Source organism: Siniperca chuatsi, linkage group LG22 (assembly GCF_020085105.1).
Source record: "Siniperca chuatsi isolate FFG_IHB_CAS linkage group LG22, ASM2008510v1, whole genome shotgun sequence".
Classification (NCBI taxonomy): domain Eukaryota; kingdom Metazoa; phylum Chordata; class Actinopteri; order Centrarchiformes; family Sinipercidae; genus Siniperca; species Siniperca chuatsi.
The window spans coordinates 14,642,059-14,657,542 of NC_058063.1; the positions used below are offsets into that span (position 1 = coordinate 14,642,059).

Consider the following 15,484-nt stretch of genomic DNA (forward strand, 5'->3'; position numbering starts at 1 on the left):
CAATATTATAACATACAATCATATACCTTAACAGGGGTGATTTTATGCAGAATGAATACTTTTACTTTTGACACTTTGAGTTCATTTTGCTGATGATACTTCTGTACTTTTATAAGTGAGACTGTGAATGCAGGACTTTTACTTTTAATGGCGTATTTTTACATTCTGGTAGAGTATTGCTACATTTACTTGAGTAAAGACTCAGAATACTTCTTCCACCACTGATAAATTCACATATTGGCACATGATACAAAAAATAAATCACATGATACAAGTACATGTGGGTTTCCAACATTAGCCTACATGAATTTCACATTCTGTATGGGGCATAACTGGAAATGATCCCAATACTAACTGTTTGGCAGAGGTGAATTAGAGCACCAGTATTTTTCTGTCCTTATTTCTCACCAAGGTAATTAAGGTGTTTCTGTTGTGAAAATTGTTTGTCTGTGTTATGTCATAAGTGTTTTAAGTGTTCATATGTCATAAAACAGCTTAAACTGAGCTCAACTGGGTTTATTCTGTGATGTTTCATTGTGAAATGTACTTTTTTTCACATTAGGCCACTTATCGCTTGTGTTTGATCAACCATAAGTAATAACAACTCACATCAGGCCTTAAAACATCACCAACTGTCTCTCTCACATGTGAACAAGGCTTTCTTAAGGAGTCCATTCTTGGCTTTTTCACGGAAGTAAGACAATATTCACTGCAGCTCAACACGTGACTGGCTCCAAAATATTGGAGTTGGCGTTGTCTGGTTACTAATGACAGCACATCTCTCCACACATCAGAACAATTACAGCACGAGTCAATGAGCTTCCATATTGCTGCTGACACGTTCACATGAAATGCCACAGCAGGCAATATTATGCTTTGAAATGTGCCAGGGGAGCATGGGCATAGATAACCTAGCTGCAGTGCGCGACCCTGCTGGCGGATTTAAATCAATTTAATTTCTGTTGTGCGCCTTGAATTTGTGGCTTCACTATTTCCTCTCGAGTAAGTGATCCGGGAAATTAGAAATATTTGAGATATTAATAAAGAATCAAGAAGAATAGTCAATGCAGACGGCATATCCTACTTAACGCCGCGCAGCATCTCCATTACTGCAATGATTTACGACTGGGTGTTTTATAAAAGAAAAGGGGGAGATGCTGACCTGCACAGACCCTAAAGGCGGGCTGAGCACTCAAGAATGCGACCCGTCCACATGTTGTCAGTAGCTGGAAATGCTGAGCACTAGTGGAGCGCAGCGCACCAGACTGGGAGCGCAGGGAAACTTGTAGAGAATACTATTATTATTGTCATTATTATTCTCATTTCTTCTTCTTTTTTTTAATCGGCTGAGAGGAAAAGCACAATTTAGATACATCCCATCCTTTGGAGCATTTTCTTTTCTTTTCTTGCAAGAGCATGATGAATGCTGTCCATACAGTATGACTGATTTTACTTGAGGCTATAGGAGAGAAAGCAAAATGGAGCCGTTTACAGTACACAACATGCTCATAAATTCAACTGACCTGAACAAGATTTTATGTCATTTGGGGATCAAGAATATCTCGGAGTGCGAGAGCGAGCAGGATCCCTCACCCGAACCGCAAGGTACAGTGAATTTATCTTTCTGTAGCACCATAAAATGCCATGGAACATCCTGTCGAATAGTAGATAATTTTATTCAGAAAATCCATATTAATTTTATTCCAAATGCGACTAATTGTCTCCAGTTTATGCGACTGCTTTGGGCTTTTTATTTGCATCAGTGCGCATTACGCATACGGTTCAGGTCCTCCATAAAGCTGATGTAGTCTGATATAGTTAGTAGTGACACACATGTTGTCACTGTACACTAGTTCTGCCTATGTCAAGTGATAAGAACTGCCATTATGCACTTTATGGCCACAGAATAGAGAATCAAATGGCACAAACCTTGCACATGTCTATGGATAAAATCCAAGAAGGACACAGCATAAGAAATTCCATTTAGGCTTATTATGGCGATACTCCAAGAGATTAAAAAAAATACTATTCTGCACACACTGGCCACCAAACTACTGTATATAAAGTCACTTCATAGGATTATTTAAGGAATATTGGAGTGAATTTTGCTCATAGGTTGTAAATTAATTTAAGAATATAAAAAGGCGGCGTGTGTGAGAGAGAAAGAGTGAGTCAGAAAAGCACTTAGGTCACATTTTAAGAATGACATACCCAGAGTTTATGTGAGCGTGTACCCATGTGTCTCCTTACACTGTGTCTCAGATATCAACCAGACAGTGCGGATCGTCCTCTACAGTCTCATCTTCCTCCTCAGCGTCCTGGGCAACAGCCTCATCATCGCCGTCCTGGTGAGGAACAAGCGCATGAGGACCGTCACCAACCTCTTCCTGCTGTCCCTGTCCGTCAGCGACCTGATGGTCTCCCTGGTCTGCATCCCCTTCACCCTCATCCCCAACCTCATGAGGGACTTCATCTTCGGCACCGGCATATGCAAGCTGGTCATGTACTTCATGGGTGAGTGACGTTATGATATCAGAGTATTTTTATTTGGGCGTTTGGTTATATTAAAACTAAGACATATCTTAACTGTTGTCTTTTTCTGGTCTTAAATCTTCCTTTACAGTGAAATTACAATTTTCTGAACATTTATGACTAATGATTATTTAATATTGTTTGAAAAACACACTTTTTTTTAACTTAAGGACAGCAAATGACAACATTTGCAAGAAGAGAATTTGCCAATTTAGTTCAAATTTTGCATCCAAGTTTGATTTAAATGTGTAAAAGTTTTGTACTGATGCTGTGTTGCCCTCTACTTCAAACCCATTCCTGCCGTCTTATAATACACCTGTCATGCCCGATGCAAAATAATTCAGCTCTGCATGTCCATGGTGAATTATTAGGTTTTTTTAGTGCGCTGGTAATTGTATTATATGTTGGAGAGAGGATAATTGAAGTCATCTAAGGCCATGCGAGGTTCATTTCCCTGCATGTTCACATGCTTCTGGTGGTTTAGTGAGCTTGAGCTAAAAACAGTTCTGGTCAAAGGAAAAGTGTAGATTTACCTGAAGCCATGTGCGAAGCAACTGTTCAGTTTGACTATATTTACAATTTTTATGTGCAGTCAAGGCTGTTGTTTCCTGTTCTATTCTACAGCAGGTTCATCCTCAAAGTCACATTCATGAATAATTACAGGGTGTATAAGTAGAGTCTTGAGCAAAATAATGGATGGTGTGAAGGATCAAGGCAAATTCTCCCTGAAATATTTATGAACGACATGGGCGACAAAACCAACTGGAAATGAGGAATGCAATCTGTACAAATCTCAAATCATTTTGGGACCATGATAACTGAGGTCAACAGAACTTTAAAGTCCCCCTCTACTCAAAAATGCGTTTTGCTTATTGTTCACTTGGATGTTTGAGCTTCACTGTGTAGAATGATGTATGTGCAGAGTTTGACACTAAAGGCTATTTTCACATTCATCTGCTGAAGGGTGAAAGTTTCTCACTCTGCTCACTTTGAATCTGAGTTTAAGACGTGTCTGCATCACAACAGCAATATGGTCCGATATGCATCTTACAGAAGTGTGATGAGGAAACTACAGTAGATTCACCCTGGCAAATATAAGTCCAGTATTCATGCTCTTTTAACTCTGTTTTTCTACCAGCTCCTGAGGGAAATATCTGGCTCTTTAGCTGCTAAATGCTCCTCTATGTTCACCAGTTCACATTTTAATGGTCAATGAAATAATTAATACAAAAGCCTACACCTCAGCATTATCCTCTCATGTCATGGAGTAATGGATTCCTTTGAAGCAGTTTTCTTCATTTCTTCCCCTTTATGCAGAAAAGAAATGAACATAATTGTGTTATACATGACCAAAATTGGGACATAACCAAACCAAATTGCCTGCATTTAGTTTAGCCTGTACTTAGACTTTAAACCAGTAGGCTTATACAGTGGGAAACCTGCGCTAAATCCTTTCAATCATGTTCTCCATCATCATACCGCTGAGTTTGTGGCAGTGGCAGCGGACAGACCTTCCTTTTTTACAAGCACAACATTTAGAAACAAAAAGACTGATTACGTATACATTTTTATACCACTTCTTATATAGATAATTAAAATGATCTCCAAATGATTTCTAGAACAATCCATAGCAGAGGTTACAGACAGCTTCAAGGGAGATGAGTCAGTCAGATAAAGGATGTGAATTAACTCTTCCTTGGCTTTAATTTGCTTGTAATTTTGATGAATTCCCAAGGTTTCTTCTTCTACCTCTCGGAAAGCCTCTTCTGGGAGCTTTGTAATAGGGTGCAGTCATTACAGATGGTGCACCTTTACAAATATTTCATTTTCATCCAATTACAGGTCCGCTAGGAAATCTGATTTTCACTTTTCTCCTTATTTCCTGTTGCTCCATTTAGCCGTTCAGTGAGATCAGAGCGCTGTCATCCGGGATTATTAACTCATTTGTCCACATGTTTATCTGTTTATGTGTCGCTCCTCTCGGATTGTACACAACAATAATTTGAATGTATTTATAGTTCCTCTTGTTATTGTTACTGAGTGCGTTAACGCTGATGTGGTATCAGACAGGATGTGCTCTGTCGCTGCTCAGCAGTTAAATTTAATGTGACAAAACATTAATGTGCCATAGCATCGCAAGCACTACAGTAAACACAGTGACATGTTGTGAGGATGCTGACCATTCTGGGTGCTACAAAGCCCATGGCAGAGGGAGAAAAACCAAGAGCAAGGTGAAAGGTAATGCTACCTAATTAAAACAATAGTCCCATTTTGGGAAATACACTTAATTCTCTTTTTTGCTGATGGTTAGATAAGATCGATACCACTCTCATGTCTGTACGCTAAATATGAAGCTAGAGCCAGCAGCCAGTTAGCTTAGCTTCACCACCACATGTAAAACCACAATGTGTTGTTTTTAAAATGTGGTTTTGTACTTATCAAACAAGATATAATGTGTTAATTAGTGATCGTTAGATGTGTTGGTAGGTGTATTTTCTACCTTTCGATGGAGCAAGGCTAGCTGTTTCCCCCAGTTTCCAGTCTTTATGCTAAGCTAAGCTAACCATCTTCTGGCTCTAGCTTCATATTTACCATACAGACATAAGAGTGGTATCGATCTTCTCATCTAAATTTTGGCAACAGAACTGATATGTGTACTTCCCAAAATGAACTAACTATTCCTCTAAAAAACAGCCAGTTTCTATGATTTCTGTGTTCAAATATGGGCAGATAATTCTCATTACACTGTATATCATAGTTCTGATGTTTCAGATTAACAGTTATGCAGTTATATGTGTCTTTACGAGGTATTCTAAATCGTTTTTTAGCAAGTCTCAGCAAATCTATTTTTGGATTTTCTGATCTGTGCAGGTCTCTCAGTAAGTGTTTCCACATTCAATCTGGTGGCCATCTCCCTGGAGCGCTACAGCGCCATTTGCAACCCGCTGACCTCCAGGACGTGGCAGACCAAATCCCACGCCGCCAAAGTCATCACTGCCACCTGGGTGGCGTCCTTCATCCTGATGCTTCCCTACCCCATTTCTAGCACCCTCAAGCCCTTCACCCGCGTCAACAACAGCACCGGGCACATGTGCCGCCTGGTGTGGCCCAATGACGTCATCCAGCAGTCCTGGTGAGCTGAAAATAAGTGCATTAGGGAGCGTCATACCTTTACTGTCCCACCAGGGACCTTCACTTTGGTCAAATGCATATTGACCAAAGTGCTTTTGTGGACCAGATTAAAAGTACATTTAAATTATGATGAAAAATTTAAAAAAAATGATGAAACAATGTAGAAAATATAAAATGCATATTACACAGAAAACACACCAAGTACAATATAAACAGTCGTGTTATCATGATGATATTAGTCTAGACTCAAAGGCAGGGGTTTCTAATAATAGCAAAGCAATTTGGCTCTGGTGTTGATTTAAATTAGATACAATGAATGCTCATTTACATCCACTTACTGCCTCAGATTTGTCCCTTGCAGGTATGTGTCCCTGTTGTTGCTGCTCTTCCTAATCCCTGGGATTGTCATGATGACAGCCTATGGACTCATCTCCTTGGAGCTCTACCGGGGCATCAAGTTTGAGGTGTCCAGCAGGAAATCTAGCAGAGGTATGAAAATAAAACGTAGTAAGTGGGATAAGGCTGGCATTTTATATGTTACTTTTGTCAATAAATTCTATGGAAAGACCAAAACTATCTTAGTCCATGTCGCAATACTAAACTGAACTGACTTCCCTAACCTGTCTGTGGTATTCAGCTCCAAGCCCACTGATTTCTACTGAAAATGTAATTTTTTTTTAAACGCATCAGAAGTATATAGTTTCATTTCTTAAAAAATAATTTCCTAAAACAGCTGGGTACTGTATATCTTCAAACTGTCAAACATTACTCAAACAGGAGTGAAAGGTGCATTTCTTTGGGACTATTTTCAACTGCAGATTGATCCACATTTTGGTGCTCAAGTCAGTGTTTGTGAGACTGACTCAAAATAAATAACAGTGCCCATGTCCATGGAACTAAAAAGGAATGGAACATGTTACCCAGTGCAACGTTGTGGCTTCTTGGTGTGTTTTTTAATAGTTTTTGGACAAAAATTGAGGTTTATGGCACCGAGAAATAAGCTACATCAGGATTGGCTACAGACAATACTGTACTTGTTAGTAGGATCAATTCATTGTTGAATTTGTCTTGATTTTTTTGTCACATTAAGAAAAATATAGAATATCACCAGACTTATCATTTAACTTGACATATAACATGAATATTTTCACCCTAATCTTTTGGAAATGCAGCTCTGGATTTTAGGAAAGTCTTCCATTTGTCGGTGACAGACATGACCCCAATTTTCCAAGTCATGAGGGCTTTGCTCCTGCATTTTTTTATGCTGCTGATAAAATTGCACTCTTTATTTTCACATCTCTCCCCTGACAGACAGACAAGCCAGCACTGGCAGCATCAAGCCCGGTGACAGTGATGGCTGCTACCTGCAGCCTACTAAAAAGAAGAGCATCACAAAGAGTACAGGCAACTTCGCCAACTCCAGCAGCAAGCCCACGGTGGGGCGTGTGTGCGGCAGCAGCTCTACAGCCAACCTGATGGCCAAGAAGCGTGTGATCCGCATGCTCCTGGTCATCGTCTTCCTCTTTTTCCTGTGCTGGACTCCCGTCTTTGTAGTCAACGCGTGGCAGGCTTTCGACCGGCGCTCGGCCTACCGCCTGACCGGCGCGCCCATCTCCTTCATCCACCTGCTGTCCTACACCTCGGCCTGTGTCAACCCCATCATTTATTGCTTCATGAACAAGCGCTTCCGCCAGGGCATGCTGGCCACATTCACCTGCTGCAGCTGCTTAAGGAGGAGCGGCGGAGGGAGCAGCGGCTTAGGGAGGTCAGCTGGAATTGGAACGGCTAAAGGGGAAGTGGACAGATTAAGAGCGGGGCCAAAGACCACTGAGCAGAATGGCCATACCCCGTCAAGCGGAGCCAGCACACGCTTCACCTACACCGGCATCCGTGCATCCGCCTGGAGTGAGCTGACTTAAACTGGATTGATACGTGTGTGTGTGTGTGTGTTTGTGTTTAAGAGCTCTGGCCTTAGTGCAAACACTTGTAGGGAATCTGTGGTGTGTTGTTTCAACATAAAGGCCTCACAGTGCTTATAGGACTAGTTTATGGGCAGTGACTTGGCTTTAGTTTGGAGTGTGACATGACGTGGGTACAGCAGTTAATGACTGTGGATTAGAAGTGGTGTACATTCAGTTCTCTCACAGCAGATCAACACAGCGATGTTTCCCTAAAGCTTGCAGTGTCCAGGGTGGATGCCTGGTCTTTTAAAGCTTTGAAAAGCCTCAAGTCTGACATAGCAAAGGAGTGTTTTTCTGAAGCAGAATACCAATTAATGTATTTACCCTCTTTCACTTGTTCCTCTACCATGGCCATACAGTTCATTGTTTTGAAGTATGTGCACCAAACAGACACAATCAGTGGCAGACTGATTAGACTGCACAATAGGATCAGTTCATCCAAATTACAAAACAAGTATATATTTTCTTACTTACCTCTAATGAAAACAGATCACACCAAGGGAAATGGTAAAAGCGGTAAACCCCACCAACCTGGTGTCTCAAGGAAGATGAAAAAAACTAATGTCAATTTACAAAAAGCACTCGAACTGGGTGGTATTCTTAAATGACTATATCAGTTGACAAAAACAATCTCACCCCAAGGGCAGTTTAGTAACTGTTCTGGAGCATTCGATCATATCACATCTTCATCAGCAGATTGAGTTTATCCAGTTGTCATGATGGAAACGGTCCAAGGTCAAGAATGAACCTTGAAACTCCACTTTTAAGCCAACATGGTCAAGAAGTCCTTAAAGTACTCAGGAAAAAAGGGGGAATTTGAACAGCTACATTTCCATGATAACTGGGCAAACTCCATATGCTGATGAAGATCATGTGATATGATCAAAAGCTCAGACCTTAAGGTGAGATTGTTTTGTCAACTGCTATTTTCAAAGTCAAGATTGAAGTTTAAAGAAATAGCTTGACATTTTGGGAAATAATTTATGAGTTAGATGAGAAGATCGATACCACTCACATGTTTGGGTGTTAAGTATGGAGCTAGAGCTGGCAGGCAGTTAGCTTAGCGATTAGCAAGACTGGTAGCAGGGGGAAACAGGTAGCCTGTACAACTACCAACACCTCTAAAGATCACTAATCAACACTTTGCGTCTTGTTTGTTTAATCCTTACTCAAACAGAAGTAGTAACAACGGTAAGCTGTTCCTGTTGGTGTACTATTATATTATTCTATTTTATTATCATTATTATTATTATTACTAATGCTCTGTATGCTAAGCTAAGCTAATCGCCTGCTGGCTCTAGCTCCATATTTAAACACAGAGATAAAGCAAATAAGCTTATTTCCCAAAATGTCAACAAATTCCTTTAAGATTCTCTGTGATGGATTACACAATTCCAACATTTGACTTTCTGGAAATAATTGCAAACTAATGGCTGCCAGAAGTTGGGTGAAGACATTTTAAAAATTGTAAACAAAATCGTCAGCAGTAATGTAAACTATTCATGATTTGTAGGAAATTGGCTAGAACACGAAAAATCACTGGTTTGGCCCTTTAATTTATTTTCATACTCATATTTGTAAACAGGCTTTTATTTGTCATCTTCAGTAACAGCTGCCTGTCACGCTAACTGTACTCAGTAGCTTCAAAACAGCCCTCCAGTGCACAAATAGTTCTGCTCTTGTCCTTGACCCACTGTGTGTGTGTGTGTGTGTGTGTGTGTGTGTGTAAGAGGGTTGTACTGTGTGTGCTATGGGAACTGGAGAGGCCTTATCATTTAGTGGGACTTTAAACACCTGTATTCACCCCTCTTCTTCAAAGAGTGAATTCCCGGTATTAACTACCTGATTTCCACTGATTCATACTGTTAAATATAGCAGTGTTAATGTAGCAACTTATTCCCATTTTGTTTTCTTGTATCAATATGTTGCGATGTTCATTGTACGACCTTGATATTGTTCTATGAATTCTTACTTTTAGGTTTTGCATGATAATGTGCCTATTTTGATAGAGGTCCTCTTAAACCGGGCACATAACTGAATGTAATCCCGGTGATTTTACAGGTTTGTCATATTCATCTGGAAGTGGTTCTAGGAATGGTATTGTGTTCTTTTGGTTATCTACAGACACACAACCCATCTCCACATAACCAACGTCAGGTTGACCATATAAAGACCCTGAGTGCCCGGTGTGCAACTGCGTCAGCAAAGACTTGGGGCAGAGTAACTCGGAGCTTTTAACGGTTTTAATAAAAGTGGATCTAAAAAGGACAGAGGGCATTAGGGCCCAGACAAGTGGCGGAAAGAAAAGGGGAAATCTGCTGGGACTTCTTCCCAGGGATAAGAGCTCCATTTGGGCTTAGTAGATGCCCAAAGCCCTACCACCTTCACCCTGCAGCCACTGGGAGATGCTTAACTGTCACACTGTGTTTATACATTACATAAAAGATACACAAGTCTGTATTATTCATTTGTTCTCTTTCAGCTAAAACCTGAAACATTTGGGATAAAGTGTAAAAACGTACACGCTTACGCTTCTGATGACAATTAAAAACATAACACAAAGTGAGATTTTATATCACTTTTTTATTTCTCATTTTTATGCCAATATTGCAAGTTTTTTTCTCGTTTTTTTCTTCTTTTAATGACATACAGATTTGAGCATGACCTGGAGCTGCAATATGTACAAAAACAAACTAACATATGTTATCAAAAAACCGTCCCCTTTGTTTTGACGTTATTGCTAAATGTTACAAACGGCACAGGTTTCTACCATCAGCAACCCTTTGAGCACTGAGTATACTACCACAATGACACCTCTGCTTACCATTTACTAGAATAATACACATACAGTGAGAGTGAAAGATAGTAAAAGGACATGGAGAAGAAGAAGAGGGGAAATGACAAAAAAAAGTGATCCAACTGTAGCAAAGCTAAGCATAACAGGCTGCATGTTAAAAACAAAAAAGAAAGAGAGGAAAGTGAGAAAAGTCCTAATGTACATACATAAACATGAGCGATAAAGAGTGAGGATGAAATGTGTGAGAGATAAAGAAAGGTTAGCGCTCTGTAGTGCAAACAGCCAAATAGTCTAAAGGAGAAGTAAGGCTGAGTGCGACAGAGAAGGGCTCCACACTCCTTTTTTTTATTTGTTTAAAGCTGCCTCTCACTCTGCCCTGTTTTGTTTAGCAGTGCATGAAAACTACATTATAAAAAAGACATTTGGCATATTAGAGGATACATACATTGTTCAGAGCTCATTATAAAAACAAAAAACAAACAAGAACAGCTGCTTTTGGAAGAGCAAAAACAAATATGACCAGACACACAAAGAGAAAGAAACCGGTTAAGATATTTTGTAAAAGCATCACTAATGAGATGGCGGGTTTTTTTCCCTCTGAAAGCTTTGTCGCCACGTTAATAGAGCGTGCGTTTTTAAGAAGGCATGTAACATTTCTTATGACCGCTTCTGACAGCTCATCCCCTTCATGAGCGAGACATGTGATCAAGTTATTCTGTATCCTCCCCTGTCTCTTAAAACTCCACGTTTGAAGAAAAAAATAAACTGTAAACCAGCTCGGATTGTCAAGGCGACACATTTTTTAAAAAGCATGCATCACCCCCTTTATTAGTTTGAGCGAATGTGACAAAGCTGCTCTGTTCAGACTCGCATGAGGAGATGAAGAGGATCCAGGGGTGGCTGTCCTACAGAGGCGACTCGACATGTAAACAAAAACCCAAAATTATCCAAGCTCGGGGGGGAGGGGTGATGCTAATGCGGAGGCTATGTTAAAAACTGGCTGAATTTAGAGCTAGTAAACATAGGGGAAAAAAACACTCAAATTAAAAATCTACAGTTAAGATTTTGTGACCTCCATGCTGCAAAGTAAAGGGTTCAGGTTGACCTGCAGCTCGTCACAACACTTCAGAGTGAATAAGCGCAAATATTCGGTTTGGATGCTACACTACCGCTGCAGCACCAACTCCTCCACGATTCCAGGACAGACAGGAAGTGGCCTACACTCCCAGGCCAACCTAGGCAGCACGGGTAATAATGCACTTTTTTTTGACATAAGACAAGGGGAGACTTTGTACCAATAATTTAAAAAATATCAATATTACAATATAAAACATTTAACATTAATGACTGACAGGTGGGCATGGGAGGAGAAATGGGGGGCATAACTTAAATTTTTTACATTGAAGGGGGTGCAAGCGAATCCTTTTTTGTTCCTACTTCAAGAGTTTGTTTGTAAGAAAAATTCTGAAATACTTCATTAAGCAGACATTCAAGTTACAGTATCGTTGTTGTTTTTTCCCCCGGAAGTGTATACAGTTGTACTGTAATACTAAAATCACAAGTATTGCCTTTGAATGTTTATTCATAATTATCAGACATTTGGATCCTGGTGGAAGACAGAAAAAGCCCATGAATCTCAAGGTTTTTTCCTTTTTTTTGAGAGCAGTTGGAACACACTTTGAAATGGAGCGAGTCTGACTCAATATTCCATTACAGCAACTACATATGACAGTCACACACACACATACACACATATATTTGCTGGCTGGTGAACTAGTGCTCAGGCGGACAAAGACGATGAAATGACCTGTACAATATTGCTGTTATGTTTGGAAATGCACATCTTCAATAATACACATTTAGAAGGCCTTTATACTCCTACAGGAGACGCGGCGGTCGCCATGAACACAGATGAGTGCAACTACTTGGACAGTGAGTTTGCAATGTACACACGCTTGTTTCTGCAAAGATAATAAACCACAGGAGATTTTTTTGTTTTTTTTTTTTAAAAGAAGGCTGAAAAGAGCTTACAGCGCTCGTGAGACATTGTACCAAAAGTGAAAAGGTGCTGGGCACCAGCATGAGAATAAAAAACGGGCTTATTGTACTTGTTCACCAAAAAAATGAAGGTTAAGAGATCCTTCAGAAGGCTGCTTTGCATGACAAGGTGGTTCGATGAGCCTGAAACAGCAGAGCTCCTGTGATAAGAAGCGAGGCATTAGCTTGTTTGTGTGCTATGCACAGGTTCTTCCAAGGTGAGTACAGTAAACAGCAGATAAGAAAAAGGTGACGTATTTTTTTTCAGTAAGGCCACATCAAATTGAAAAGTGTCCATCTTTTTTGGAAAACCACTGGAGTTAAATGCCACCAGAACTACAGCACACACTGGAAGACACCTCGCTGGGTGCAGTTTTGAGAGACAAGTTTCACTACATTTTCTGATACAGTGACCAATAAAGCAACAGATACAGATTATTAGATATGTGACCGGTTTGACTGTGAACACAGTAAGAATATACAGTACTAAGGCTATCCTTTTAAGTCAATGACTACACTTGTTACATTAGTTTGAAAATGACAAACTGACTTGTTTTCGTAACCATGGAAGTCTAGTTTTTGATGTATTCTGCAAATGTTGCTATGGCTCCATGTGAGATGTACTGATGTGTATACTTTCCTAAGGAGACATAGCGCACATAGAGTATTGCAGGCAAGGCAGAGGCGTTGCTTAAAGCTTTTCTTTTTAAAGACTTCATAAAAACCAATGATAACACATAGGCCCTCTGAGGTTATTCCCCAATTTAAAAATAAAACGAAACAGAAAAACAAACTTCGTTTATGTAAATAAACAACCCAGACTTCAGATTTTCCCCCAACAGAAGAAGCAAGAGTATCAAAAGGAAAAAAAAGAAGTTCAATCCAAAGACTGAAAAAGCAGGCGTTTGTAGTAAGGTCGCAATAACAGAGGTTGGGATTTTGGACCTCAAAAGGGGGAAAACAAAGCCCAAGCTCAGAGGAAGAATAGAAACTATTTGGTAACAAAAGTGTACTATATGTTTAATACAAAAAAGGTATGGAGAAAAATGTACCTTTACTAAAGCTTATACAAGATCCTTGGTCCATAAAAACTATTTTATCGTCACTTTTTATGTGTGTCCCTCTGCATCCTTGCGCTCTCTCCAACAACAATACATCCAGCCCCCTTTAGGAAACAAATGCAAAACAACACAAAACAAAAGGAATAATTATAAAACAAGTGGTGGGATGGGAGGGGGAGCAGGGAGGCGCAAAAAATATACTTTCAAGAGAATTTTTTGTACACGGTGGATGTATTGTTGTTGTGGTTTCCATTCTCACAGCCGTAGAAAGGTGCTGGTGCTCTGAGCCTGCAGGAACTTCACTCATTCCAAACACCAGAACTGGATAGGCAGGTCCCTAAGTAAGCACAGGAGAGGGGGCTTGTCAAGGAGCACTTTCGCTTATTCCCATTGGCTGACAGCGTTGTGATGCTGCTCCTCCTTCAGATTTCCCCTGCGTTTGCTCCTTTCTCCCACCAATTTTTCCATTTCAGCTTCTTTGTATCCAAAATTAATACGCAGCACTTTAGAGTGAGTCAGTTTTTGTTTATTATTTCCCATAGTCTTTATATACCTCGTGGTACATTTGCGCTCAAGGCATACTGTATTGAGTGGCCCCCTGTGTGCGTTAGGAGACCACAGCTGCGGCGGTGGAGGATGAGGATGTGACTCCGACTCCTGCGTTGGAGGTGCTGTTGGGGCCGTAGACGCCGGAGCCGGCCTCCTGGCTGTTGCTGCTGAGCAGGCTGGAGTTTCCGGCCCGCAGGATGGCCCCGGCGGCGCTGCAGTGTGGCCGCGGTCCGGGCTCCGGCGTGTAGGTGAAGGTCAGTGTGGTGGAGTAGATGATGCCGTCATTCCTAACCAGCGTGACGGGCACCTGGACTGGCTGCCGCACCCAGCGCCAGCCCTCACGGAAGGCGGAGATGTCGGGCACCACGCACAGCATGCTCTCCGCACACCTGCAGTGAAACACAAAGAATGATGTCAATGTTCAATTTAAACTCTTGATACAAAATCATAAAGGGTCACTTTGTTCATTTGTGTTTGAACTTGAAGAGCTTTTATTAAGAATGAGGTATCCAAGTAACACCTAAACTTTTACAATAGCTCAAAAATTAACAAATTACTGTACTTTCAATATAAACACTTCTTGGTCTTGATAAGGATTAGAGCTGAAACAATTAATCTATTAGTTGACTAACAGAAAATTAATTGGCAACTATTTTGATAATCGAGTAATCATTAAAGTAATTTTTCAAGCAAAAATACCAAATATCTCTTTCTAGTTGTGAGGATTTGCTGCTTTTCTTTGTCTTATGTGATAACAAATCAATAATCTTTGGGTTTTGGACTGTTGGCTGGACAATACAAGCCATCTAAAGATATCAACTTCACATCATTTTTACTATTTCCTGGCGTTTTATAGACCAAAAGATTTAGCATAATCAAGAAAAGATTAATCGATAATGAAATAAGTTGTTAGTTGCAGCCCTAATAAGGATTCCTTGAAAACACTCAAAGATTGAAACCACTATTTTACACTGATATTAAAATATAGGTTATTATTTTTTCCCAAATGAGTAGCTTTAAGAAACAAACTCATGTATCTCCAAAATGTCATCATTAGCTAGGAAAAACAGTTGTGTTTTCGGCTTTGTGACAATACATTTATCAGATAATGCAATGGGGTTAAAAATGTTTTTTTCATCGTACAAATTGGAAAACGTCCTCAAACCAAAACACTTCAGTCATCTTCTAGTTTAACTGAGACATTCAAAATCACCAAAATTGGAGATACGTGGTTTTAATTGGACAGCAACAATATGTGAATCCAAAACACAACTGTCTGTTAATGGACGTGGTCACAAATGTTACCTTGAGTCTATCGGGAGGGGGCAATATGGTTAAAGCCTCTGTCATGTGTGTAATTCTATGGCATGATATCGAAAGGTATATATGGATCACTTGTGTTATACTGAATTGTC

General features: G+C 40.1%; 2 protein-coding genes across 4 annotated transcripts in view; one reads left to right on the forward strand and one right to left on the reverse strand.

The window, feature by feature from the left end:
* The first annotated feature begins 668 nt into the window (after positions 1–668).
* cckar (cholecystokinin A receptor) lies at positions 669–10,428 on the forward strand. Of its 3 annotated transcripts, none has more exons than XM_044183418.1 (5): positions 669–1,605; positions 2,315–2,514; positions 5,404–5,665; positions 6,026–6,153; positions 6,976–10,428. In XM_044183418.1, the coding sequence occupies exons 1-5, from the start codon at positions 1,538–1,540 to the stop codon at positions 7,581–7,583; spliced, it is 1,266 nt and encodes a 421-aa protein (XP_044039353.1). In that variant the 5' UTR covers positions 669–1,537; the 3' UTR covers positions 7,584–10,428. The 3 variants fall into 3 exon arrangements, with proteins under 3 accessions (XP_044039353.1, XP_044039351.1, XP_044039354.1); XM_044183416.1 differs by having other exon boundaries at positions 677–1,605; positions 2,263–2,514; XM_044183419.1 differs by lacking the exons at positions 669–1,605; positions 2,315–2,514 and adding an exon at positions 2,879–4,770.
* The window catches only part of rbpjb (recombination signal binding protein for immunoglobulin kappa J region b), a 47,696-nt gene continuing 42,400 nt past the window's right edge, over positions 10,189–15,484 (reverse strand). The window contains exon 11 of the mRNA XM_044183415.1: positions 10,189–14,458. Within this exon, the coding sequence (XP_044039350.1) occupies positions 14,128–14,458 (331 nt within the window). The 3' untranslated portion in view covers positions 10,189–14,127. The remainder of the gene's footprint in view (positions 14,459–15,484) is intronic.